At 37.9% G+C, this 12,499-nt stretch overlaps 1 protein-coding gene across 4 annotated transcripts in view; it reads left to right on the top strand.

The window, feature by feature from the left end:
- The window catches only part of VPS13B (vacuolar protein sorting 13 homolog B), a 454,216-nt gene that overhangs the window by 200,799 nt on the left and 240,918 nt on the right, over positions 1-12,499 (top strand). For all 4 annotated transcript variants that reach the window (XM_087825303.1, XM_087825300.1, XM_087825302.1 and 1 more), the window contains exon 25: positions 10,562-10,765. In XM_087825303.1, the coding sequence (XP_087681429.1) occupies positions 10,562-10,765 (204 nt within the window). The remainder of the gene's footprint in view (positions 1-10,561; positions 10,766-12,499) is intronic.

Here is a 12,499-nt window from a genome sequence, read left to right on the forward strand (position 1 = left end):
TTTGGAGTCCCAGAAGTGCATTTTGGGGACCCGTGTGTAGGAGGACTTAAGGCATAGTGAGTGGCAAGGTTTAGGGGAGCGAAAGCAAAGGACTGTTCCTCAGGGGCCCAGTGCCTCATCCACGAGCAGGTGGCTCAGACCCCTCTGCGGAAGCCCAGTGTCTGGGGCCTCAGACCTGCAGCCACACCTGTCAGGCCCAGGGGGCCGAGACCCAGAGGCGCAGAACTGCTCTGTGTCTGTGTCTCAACTCTGCGTCTGTAGGTTGGCGGGCAAGGCACAGTGGCGCCCAGGCCCTGACCAGCCTTCACTTGTGCCCACACTTGGGAACCCACGAGCACACCAAATGCCTCTGGACTTCGTTAAGCGTTGATTATATCTCCTTGGGTTTGGGAAGGGGTAAGGTTTCTTTCAGACTAACCCATCTTTCTAATTCTTGGATTTGTACTGGGCCCTCTCCCCATCACATCCCTTTCCTAGATTTTCCCAGGCTTGTCTCCTCCCCTGTGGTTACCATTTTGGAGCGCGCATGCCTCCAAGCTCTGCTTAGTCTTCTAGCTTCTGTGCATGGGCTTACCTCCCCCTGCCATGTTGGGTTCTACTGCACGTGTTCCCAACAGAGGACTTTCTCCTATGGTTTTCTCCTTCCCCTCATCATCACACTCTAGGGCTTTTGGGCTGGTTGTCCTCCAGGGAGATTGGAGGTTCTTCCTGCCCCTTTGGGGATTAAGTCCCTTCAGCTGAAGATGCAGCTGTCCCCTGGGGAGCCTATTAATGCTACAGCTTCCTAATTAATGTCTGATTTCATTTGCTCGCTTCCTTATTAGTAACTAGCTACCTCTGCTGACAAAATCATTAAGGTTACTGGGGAATATGATGGGCCAAAGGGACCTGTATGGTTGCCAGGTTTTTAAATGTCACACTAAGTGCACAATATAACTTTAAGTAGACTATGGAAGTTTATATATATGTTTGTATGGATACATACTTGTGTATATACATATATTATTAATCTCCTAGAGTAACTACTAAAAAAAATGCAAACATACAATCGGAGCCAGAGCTAATAGATTAATTAAAATGTAATAGTGCCCTGGCCAGTGTGGCTCAGCTGATTGGGCATGATCCCATGCACCAAAAGGTTGCTGGTTCGATTCCCAGTCAGGGTACATGCCAGAGTTGCATGCACGATTCCTGGCAGGGGGCGTGCAGGAGACAGATGATCTATGTTGTGCTCTCACATCAATGTTTCTCTCTCTGTCTCCTTCTCCCTTCCTCTCTAAAATCAATTTTTAAAAAGCTGTTTGTAAGAAATGGTAACAGAGTCACAAAAAACAGAGGATAGAAAGAGAAAAAACTAAGATCATAGGGTCTGAACCAACTTTATCAATAAACACATTAAATGTTAATGATCTTAACTAGTAGTGTTTACACCAGGAGTTTGCAACTATGCTCTGCAAAGCAAAGCTGGGGATATACATTTTTCACATATTGTCTAAGGTTGCTGCCATGCTACAACTGCAGAATTAAGTAGTAGGAGAGGATAATACGACTCACAAGGCCTATAATATTTACTATCTTACCCTTCACAGAAAAAGTTTGTTGACCTCTGTTCCAACTACTCCTATTAAAAGGTAAAGATTTATAGAATGCAGACAAAAGCAAGACTACTGCTAAAGAGAAACATTCGATATATAAAGAAACAATATAAATAAGTGCATAGGAAAAAAAATACACCATTTAAACAGTGTAAGAAGGCTTGACTTGCTTATTTTATATCAAATGAAATAGTCATAAATAAAAAGAGTATTACCAGAGTTAAAAAGGGGCATGAAACAAAAAGGGACAGAATTAGCGGGAAAAATATGATAATATTCAGTCATAGTAGGACATTTTTATACCATTTCTCTCAGTGATTATAAAGCAACTAGATGAAAAATAAGTAAGTGGAGATATAAAAGATATTAAATAATAGGTACTGCCATAGTCACATTAGGAAATTTTTATTAGGTCTTTCTCAGTATTTTATAAAGCCACTAGATGGAAACAAATAGATAATTGGAGATATAGGAAATATGAAGAATACTAAGAACTCTCCTAAACCTAATTGACATTTACAGAACACTGTATCCAACAACTGTGGAATCACATTTTTTCAGGTGTACAGTGTGATTTCATTGTGTTTAAGAGGATCAAGATTAATATAGTGTATTATCTAACCACAGTCAAATTGTATTAGAAATCAATAGATTATCTGGACATTAAACAATATGTTTTAAAATAATCTATGAATCAAAGACAAAATCACTTGGAAATTAGAAAATATTTTGATTGAATGACAATAAAAAGTGGATACAGCTAAAGCAGTTTTTTCAGGGAAGCATAATTTTAAATACTTACATTAGAAAGGAAGAAAGAGCTTAAATCACCCACTTAAGTTTTCAGTTTGGGAAGCTAAGAAAAAAAGGTTAAACCCAAAGTAAGGTAAAGAATGGAAATAATAAAGAGCAGAAGCAACTGGAACAGCAAAGAGAAAGTCAGTGTAAACCACCAGTATGGGGAATGAAGGTGGAGGTTATCACCACAGACTCTGTCGACATTAAAGGCAAAAGAAGAGACTCATGAACAGCTCTGTGCTGACAAATGCAACAATCTAGGTGAAATAAACATTTTTATTGAAAAATAACTGTACAAAATGATACAAGAAGAAACAGAAAATCTGTGTATCTTTTAAGAGATACTGAATGTGGTCCTAGCCAAGTAGCTTAGTTGGTTAGAGCATTGTCCTGATACATCAAGGTTGCAGGTTCGATCACCGGTCAGACTACCTACAAGAATCAACCAGTGATGCATAAATAGCATAAATAAGTGAAACAACAAATCAATGGTTCGCTCTCTGTCTCTCTCCCTTCTCTCTCAAAACAAGTCAATAAAAAATAAGTAAAACAAGGGAGAATAATTATATGGTAATCTCAGTAGACACACGTAAAACATTTGATGAAATTTAACACTCATTTGTGATAAAAACAGTAAATTACAAGTATTAGAGAACTTTTTCAAACTGATAAAGGACATATATGAGAAAGCATATAGCATACTTAATGGTAAAACACTGAATTGTTTCCCACTGAGTTCAGGAAAATGCCCAGAGTGACTGGGCATTTTACCACCTGTTCTGTATCTGACTGAACCTCCTGGCCAAAGAAATCAAAGGCATAAAGATAAGAAAAGAAGTAAAACTTCTGCTATTTACATGTGATAAAATAAAGGGTGGGGCAAAGGTAGGTTTACAGTTGTGAGTACACAAAGCAGAATTTATTCTTGTATTATTATTTATTAATTATTGTATTATTTTTCATACAAAAATTGTAAACCTTTTTCCCAACACTGTTTTATAGAAAATCCCAGAGAACTCTAGGAGAATATTACTAGAACTAATAAGCAGATTTATCAGTGTTGCAGGAGACAAGGTTAGTGTAGAAAAGTCAATTGTATTTTTATGTACTAGCAGCAAACAATTGGAAAATGGGATGAGATCATTTGCATTTACATTGGTACCAAGAAACATGAACACATGAATCTCACAGAGATGTCTAAGATCTCTACCCTGAAAACCACAAAGGATTGCTGGAGAGATATAAAAGTTCATAGACTGGAAGACTTGAAGATATTGGGCATAATCAAGTTTTAAAATTTTCTCTTTGAAAGACATATTAAGATAGCAAAAAGGCACACTTGGAGAAAGTAATTGCAACACATTTATCAAACTTCTCTACAGAATATTTAAAGAATCCTTTGTACTCAATAAGTTGAAACAACACTAAATAAAATAACAAGAAGACGAATAATGGGGAAGAGATTTGAGCAGACATTCACCATGTAAGGTAGATAGGTGACTGGTCAGTAAGGACATGCAAAGATGTACAACATGGTTATTCATCAGGGGAAAACAAAACAGGAAGACACACCACTGTACATCTACTAGATTGGCTAAAATTAAAAAGACTGAATGTTGTGAACCAACTTGAATTCTTTTATATTCCTACTGATTAGAAATTTAGAAATTTCTAAGAACAACAATAGAAATTTCTGAAAACAACATGGACTTACCATTCGACCCAGCCTTTCCTCCCAAAGTATTTCCTCAGAGAAACAAAAATATGTCCACACAGACTTTTACACACATGTGTTTAGCAACTTTGTCTGTGTAGCTCAAAACTGAACACCATCCAAATACTTCTCAATAGGTGAATAATTAAAATATCTCCTGTACATACAGTGTGATGCTATTCGGCCATGAAAACACTGAATTGTTGATAAAATGCAGCATCTCGGATGCATATCGCAATCATTGTGCTAAATGAAGGAAGCCAGATCAAAAAGGGTACTGATAATTCCATTTATATAAATGTTAGAACATGTTGAGTACTGCACTGTGACAGAAAGCAGGTTCCTTGTCTGGAGGCAGGGCAGGGAGAGGGAAGGAGAGAGTAATAGGGAGGGCAGATTACAAAGGGATACGAAAGACTGGAGGTAATAGAAACAAAATACTCATAGTTTATCTGTAGTAGTAGCTTAATCCTGGCATGACCAACAGCTAACTGCTGCTTGGAGTTGTCTCCCAGAGATCTTACAATTCAGGGCCTTAGGAAAGACCATTGTAGCCTTGGGAGGACTATCCTACTCTACATGTTCTGGTCATCCAGTCATCCCAGCTGAAGATAAATTCTGCTACCGTTATGGTTTTAGCCTGGAACTCCACTATTATTAATATTAATTTATTTTCTTTTACTTTTGAGATAATCGTGTTGTGATTTGTATGGAATCATATTAAATGTAATACTGTGGCTCAAAACTAGAGCTCTGGGATATCTTCTTTACCTTGTTTGGAACTAAACTCAGATTTTGTTGTTGTTTAAATATAAACCAGTTCTAAGAGTCATCACACAGATAGGGCTTATGTTAGGCCTGCTATTTTCTAACGTCTCCTCCCTCCTTTTGTGCCTTCTCCTGTCACCTGCCTCCCAGCGCATCCTTGCTGCTGCTCCCCAAATACCAAGGACCTTTATTTGAGAATAAAGGCTGAATGAACCAAGGCTGAATGAACCTTATACCCTGAGAATCCCTTTTCACTCAAACTGTAATAATTCTTATGCACTCACTTAAATCCACGTTATCTTCTTGATAATTCCTCATAAACCAACTTCTGTTACATTTTTACCAGGTGCTATAAACAAAATTGATCACAAGGTTTTGGGAAGTTTAAGTGAGATATTTATGAAAAAACTTTGTAAATTCTATACTACATGAATGCCATTTTGTTAGTTGAGATTGATTCTGATATAGAATGTGAGACCCTTCTCATAAATTGGCCTGAATATTCCTGGTGGGATGGAGCAGTTCCTGAAAGAAGAGGAAGCCACTAGACAGGACAGCACTCTGAAGAATCCGTGTACTCAGGGATTTAGTAAGGAGTTCATGCTTTCTTATATTCCGGTGTGCCAGATTAACCAAACTTTGAATGATGAAACTTGAGACTCCAAATAAACTTCTTCCTTGTGAGTGGCTGCTTTAGCATATGCTTCCAGACTCCCCTCTGGATTCTGTCAAAATTACAAATGATGACTTGATTTTCCCCCCCACAAGTGAATTCAGTGAATATTTACTGAGTACTACATGTAAGCCAGAAATGAGGGGAACAAAGATGGGTAAGATAAACACATGAAGAAGGCAGTGCCTACGCACATCATAATCCCACTGTTGAAAGCCACAGATAAAGCAGATATTGAAGGTATCGTGAGATAAATGATGCATTACATACAAGAGAACCAAGATTTGACTTTTAGCTTACTTCTAGAAAACTAGAGGTCAGAAGAGCAACATTTTTAAATTGTGAAAAAAATTATATAAAGCTTTTTAACCCGGAATTTTAAATATAGCTTTTATGAATGAAGTCTAAATATATTCTTACATAAAAGAATCAATTACCAGTAGAACTGAACTACAAGAGATCCTAAAGTCCTTCATGCTGAAGGGAAATGAAACCAGATGTTTGAGCATCTTTTCAAAAGTTTATTGGTCGTTGAGTTTGCTTTTTTGTGAGTTGGCAATTCATATTGTTTACATTAATTTGTATTTTCTTGATTACTAATAAGGTTGAGCAGTTTTTGAATGTTTATTGGCCAGTGAATTTGCTTTTTTATAAATTGATAATTCTTATCATTTATCCAATTTTCTGTTAAATTTCTTAGCAGTTTGAAGAGCTTCCCTTATACTCTGTAAATACAAATCCTGTATCTGTAATGCACTTATTTGCCTTTAAACTTTATAGAATCTTTCGCCAAAAAAAAAAAAAGTTTAATCTTTCTTACTGAAATATATCTGTATCTCTCTTTATTTTCTGGGTGTCCTACCTTACAAAAAGGAATTGTGAGTCCGTAAAATACGAACACCCACATGTATATAGCATCCTAAAATTTCTTTTACTGTTACGATTTTTTCTCTTAAGATTAATGATGCAAACCTTTCTCATGAATGGTTGGTTGCTTATTAATCCATCTGCTTTTGATTTTTGTGTTTTTGTGAAGGACAGTACTTCTTGTCTTTTTTTGTGTGCCCTGGACTTCTTTGAGAATCTGATAGAAGCTAAGCTTCTTTCCCAGAACAATATAAATACTTAACAGTCGCCTTTGCATATATTATCAGAGACTGTGTGGACTTTTGATTGTAGTCAGTGTATAAGCTTCTTGATTCCATTTCAGAGAAATCCTACTTAAATACATACTATTCTTTTGTTTATCCGTTAGAATGACATCATAAGTGTTGATTTGGAACATTAATTAATTTCGTCCGTTATTGCACAGACACAGAGGCCTCAAGTAGTTTATATACTTTAAAATATAGCACCGGCTCTATAGGTAGGGCAGGCCAGGGAAACTCATTGTTATGTCAGATGTTGTTGTAGTTCTAGATATCAACGACGGAGCCTAAACTACTGTGTCGGTTCCGGGAACTCATTGCCATTTAAGGGCCTTGGACACAATACATGTTTAACCTGGTTGAGTATTCAGAGTTTTTTCCCCTAGGAATGATTTCTGTCAACTAGTTCCTACATCTTAACTGTTTTACCAAAGTTACACAATTCCCTTCAATCTCTTTAGACACTAGTCTCTCAGACTTAAAAATTGTGTTCATTCCAAAGTTAAATGAGCCTCTAGAATCCTCTTTAATACAGTAAAATTTCAGTTTCCCCCCAGCCAATAAACTGATGTAGTTTCTCTTCCTATAAGGCATTCCTAGGAACAAAATTATCCTTGCGTTTTTGGGTTTAAAGTATGTGGAACTAGAGGAAGGATTTTCTTCTTCTTTCCTGTCCTTTTATTGATAGTTTTCTTGCTGTAATCGATGTTCGGTTTTCACCAAAGCAATGGGATTTGGCACTACTGTCTAAGAACACAGTCATGCGTTCAGACAAGCCTGGATTTGGATTCTTGTACCACTTACTCATTGGTAATTTCCCTGAGCCCCTGATTTTCATTTTCATATTTTAAACAAAATTAGATATGGGTAAATATAATGTATAGTGTAATGCTCTATATGAAAATGTATATTTTTGGCGAAGAAACCTTTTTTTTGAAACTAAGTTTTTATGATTAGTAACAACCTGCATGCCAAATGAAATAAATAGCCTTTCTTGATTCGTGCTCACTTAGAGCCCTTTGCCCTGTTCAAAAGGGATCCATCATTGCTTGTTGAAATTTCATTCCTCGGTGGTTTCCACTGCCATTGTGTGCCCTGGTTTTTCTTACTCCTGTCTACCTTTGTGACAGCCCTTTATTGGACTCTCTCTGCCGATACCCTGGAAGACAAGCTCCCCCTGACTGAGTAGCCTTCCGTTGCCCTGCCTCGTGCCTGCATCATGTGCTGCCCTTGGGCTTTGCTGTGCTGCTCTTGGGACTGCAACGGCCTCTGCACCCACCCGAATCCTGCCTGTCCTTCAGAATGTGTCCCTGAGGCCCGTCAGCCTCTCCAGCCCAGCTAAGCCTCCTTTCTGACTGGTCATAGATGAAATGAGAAACTGTGTGTGAAATTAAGTTTTAAACAATAAAATGTTACATTTTTATATCCAGTCAGTATTTGATACACCAGGTGTTATTGATATTTAATTATTTTCATGCATAACCCGTATAAAGCTGCCTCTCGTGCTCATTTTTAAGAGATCTTTTAAGAAGTTGTATTGGGCTATACTTAGATATACTAAAGTGCACATGCGTAAGTTACCTACTTTGATCGTGTTCGGCATGTGCACGCCCGCGTAACTGCCCCACAGCCAGGGTGACGCGCAAGTCCTTCGTCCAGAGCGAGCTTGGCCCTCCCTTCACCCCTCTTGCGCCTCGGGCCCCCGCCGACTCTGCCCTGCTTTTTATCATTTGCGGGGACCCTGTGTGAGTGGAGTCATGCAGTTATATCCTCTCTTATTCTCTCTTTATGCAGCAGAGTTATTTTGGATTCATGTTCGAACCCACCATTTATTTCCTTTTATTGCTTAGTGTCTTTCTGTTGTGTGGATATACTGTACATTGTTTATCTACTTATTGATGAGCATTTGAGATTTTCCCCCAGTTTTGGACTACTATAAATAAACATGAGTATTTGTATAAGGTCTTTGTATAGACATAGACCTTTATTTTTCTTGGGGAAACACTTAGGAGTGAAATGGCTGGATCATATGGTGGGTATATGTCTTTTTCAGACTCTGCCGGACTACATTCTAACTTTTGCATTCCCATTGACAGTAAACGAGGGCTTCTGTCGCTCTGTATTCTCACCTGTACTTGGTACAATTGGGTTTTTAGTTTTAGATATTTTAATAGGTGGGTAGCGGTAGCTCATTGTGGCATAGTTTTTAATGCACTTTAATGGATATGAGTTGAACATTTATCTTTAAATTTTTTGCTTTATTTTTTTAAACCTCTGATTTTGGGAAGTCTCAATTCTGTGATAGCAACTCTCTTCTTTGAAAATAAAAATAGGTTTTAAGTTTATGTCAGAGTTTGCTTGGTGTGTTAAATACACAGTGTACTTGGTGACATTCATATAGAATTACTTAATGGTAACCGTTAAAATCAGAAGTAATGACAATAAAGCAGCATCAGTCCCTTAAGTAAATAAACCTTATGCCCCTAGAAGTATTTAGAACCTGTTTTCTTTGGTTTATGCCTTCCTTATTTGTCAGTTCTGATTGTTTAAGAAAAAGTAAAATAATCATTTTTTAAAATTTGATTTGCAACAAGATTGTTTCTTTTTAAAGAGACCTTGTTCATGGTTATGAAGAACAAAAGAATTTGAACTAAATTTTTTCTAAGAGGTTTTTTTGTAAGATCTCTAGCCATTAGATTATTTTTTTAACAAAAAGAGCTATAACCTGAGATTTGAGACTTCATCACACAAAAAGCAAGAGAAAACTGTAACCCAGTACTGTTTTATATCAAATAAGGATTGACAACAGTGTTTTTATGCATCTGTTCTGCCCACATAAGAAGCCAGCTTTATCATCTGGATGTGTCCTGGGGCTGAAACTTTTTATAAATATAAGAATTTTGCTTTTTTTTTTTTTTTTTTAATGGCAAGCAGAATATGGTATCCAGCTGTGGATTTGCTTATATATTGTGTTTGCATTTTTTCCCTGGGCTTGTTTTATACAGTATATGGCAATATGTTGTCATACAAATTCCATGATTAATGCTTATTTATGAAATCTTGTGTAAATATCTTAGAACTTAGTCAAACAATGTGCAAGTTAAACATTTTTTTCTCTGAATATTGGAATGACAAATCCGAGGGGAATAGTAGGTTGGATGGCTTATGTTCTTTATCTATAAAAGTCTCATATTTAACATTTTCCCTTTACTATTCTGTTATATATATATTTTTACTTTATTTTGCTGGACAGGAAATCCAGTTTCAGATATATGCCCAGAGAAATAGAATTTAAATGTGGGACTCATAAGGATATAAGAATGTTAATTATTTCATAAAACACTAAATAATCATATTCGCTGAGATACATTTGATTTCTAAGTTTGATTCTGGCCTCTGCTAAGAGGCGTCTCCCTGTGTGCACTTTATTTGCACTTTAACTAGTCTCCTGTCCTGGAGTAGCCTGTCGCATTAGCGTGATCATAGCAGCACTACTTTCCTGCGCTAGTGCTAAGTTGCTTACAGAGCATCCCACTGGGAATGAAACAGATTTCAAGTGCAAAGAATTCATTGCATCTGCTTCAAATTCAAGTTATGATAAAATGCTTAAAATTCTAAATTTGTACATATGATTTTCCCCCTCTGTATCTCTCATCAGAATCCTAGTGTGGTGATAAAATATTCATGATCATATGTAATAATTATATATCATAGATTATAGATCATGATATATAATATGATCAGTAAAAATTCATAGATTTTAAAAATATATATATTGTTTCCCTGGACTTGTTTCAGTTTCCTCACATTTAGTCGGTTGTGCCTAGAAGTTGAAAGACTTGTCCCCCCTTTGTCTCCGTCGCAGGTGCAGCTCTTATATGAGCTGACGGGCATTATGAGCAGAGTGTGGAACAGGATTCAGAAGAGAGGCGCCCTCGGCCCTTCGTCAGCCTGTGCCGAGGCCATGGCAGGGCCCGCTCCCAGTTCTCCAGTTCGCAGCAGCGTAGGCACAGCTCCTCCAGACACCAGCACGTGCAGCCCATCTGCTGACATTGGAACTACCACTGAGGTAAGTGTTTCTGAAAAATCCTGTTCCCACATGAGGGGTGATGTATACCGCAGGGTGCCGCGTCAGGATCGGGAACGAAGGTGACCTCACCTCTGTGGAAGCTGGCAGGGTCCGAAGGCGCGAGATGGTGGCAGCGGCTGCGCATTCGCCGTTCCTCCTGCTCCAAGCGTTTCAACCCATGTCAGCAGGAGTGACGCGGTCCAGGGCGCGGGGGTGCTGGGGAACGGGAGAAACTGAGGCACAGCCCAGTTACGCTTCCTCAGAAGCGCGCACGTGGAACTGGGTGCAGAAGGGACTCATGCTCCCCCTTCCCGTACCCTCTGCGCCTCTACCCCTCTTTTGAACCAGGTGGTATTGTTATCTTTACATTAATGGTTTTCAGTTCTGTCAGACCGAGTGCTCTCCTGTCTTCTGATCATTTTAAAAGCCTTTCTTTTTTTTTCTTTTTCTTTTTCTTTTTAATCCTCACCTGAGGATATGTTTTTATTGATTTGAGAGAGAGAGGAAGGGAGAGAAAGAGAAAGAGAGAAACATGATCAGTTGTCTCCAGTACTCGCCCCTTCATTAACCAAAGTGAGGAAATTAAGAAAGGGAGAGATTGCCCGGCCAGTGTGGCTCAGTTGGTTGGGCGCCGTCCCGTGCACCTTGGGGTTGCCAGCTGGATTCCGGGTCTGGCAGGGCATATGCCTGGGTTTCAGGCTCTGTCCCTGGTAAGGGGCTTGCAGGAGGCAGCCAGTCGATGTTATGCTCTCACATTGATGTTTCTCTCTCTCTCTCAAAATCAATTAAAAAAATATCTTTTAAAGAGATTAACAAAGGAAGATATTTTCTCAATCACTTAAAGAAGAAATTCTGATTTTTTTTAATAACTTCCTTACATGACTAACTAAAATTAGAATGTTGAGGATTTTTTCTGATTAGGTTTTAAAGATAAATAATGAAAGTGCTCCTAGTGGATTTGTTAGTTTTGTGTTTGCTGTAGATTTAATATGATCTGTGTAAAAAAGATCTGAAAGTGAAAGAATCTTAATGCAAAAGATGCACTTGTTAATTTTCAAGAAAGACTGTAAAGCAGCTTATAGAAGGCAACAGAGTTATGGGGGAAAAGTGGCAAATATTTTCAGAACGTACCTTCTTCTCTTCTTTACGTAGTGTGGTGAAGAAAGAGGTAATTACTAGCAGTCCAATATGGATATGAAACCCACCATCATGTGAGAAGGTTATTTCCCTAGAAGTATCTTAAAATAAGTTAGCTGGTTTGTTTTTGCAAAGACTGTTATGAAATGATGATCAGTGTTCAGGCTTTGATCTACCTTTACAACTTTCAGGAGGTATTCATGTATTGAATACTTGTTTCTCCTCTCGCCCTCAAGAAAATATTTGTGGAAACGAAGTTTAACTATGTGTGCATCTGAGTTTAAATTTAACTTCTTTGAGAATTAGCCAGCATGTGATGGCTTCAGAAAATACATTGTTTTCTCCTACATGTATAAATACTTTATGTGTGACTCAATCTGTGGTGGTTTTAATTCACCCAGAATTCAAAATCTGTGCCCAAGCTTTCATTCTTATTTCCCTGTGTTTATAGTGTTGCTAGAACAGTGTGTAATGACCTTTGTAATTTTCATTCCTTTTGAGTTCCAACATGGTAGGTATGTTACTGTGATCCTTCGAATTTGCATTTAAAAATATTTTTGTAATTTTGATGAATTTGCCTGTATATTTAAATGTTAC

The sequence above is a fragment of the Miniopterus natalensis genome, chromosome 16, assembly GCF_054644295.1.
Source record: "Miniopterus natalensis isolate mMinNat1 chromosome 16, mMinNat1.hap1, whole genome shotgun sequence".
Lineage (NCBI taxonomy): Eukaryota > Metazoa > Chordata > Mammalia > Chiroptera > Miniopteridae > Miniopterus > Miniopterus natalensis.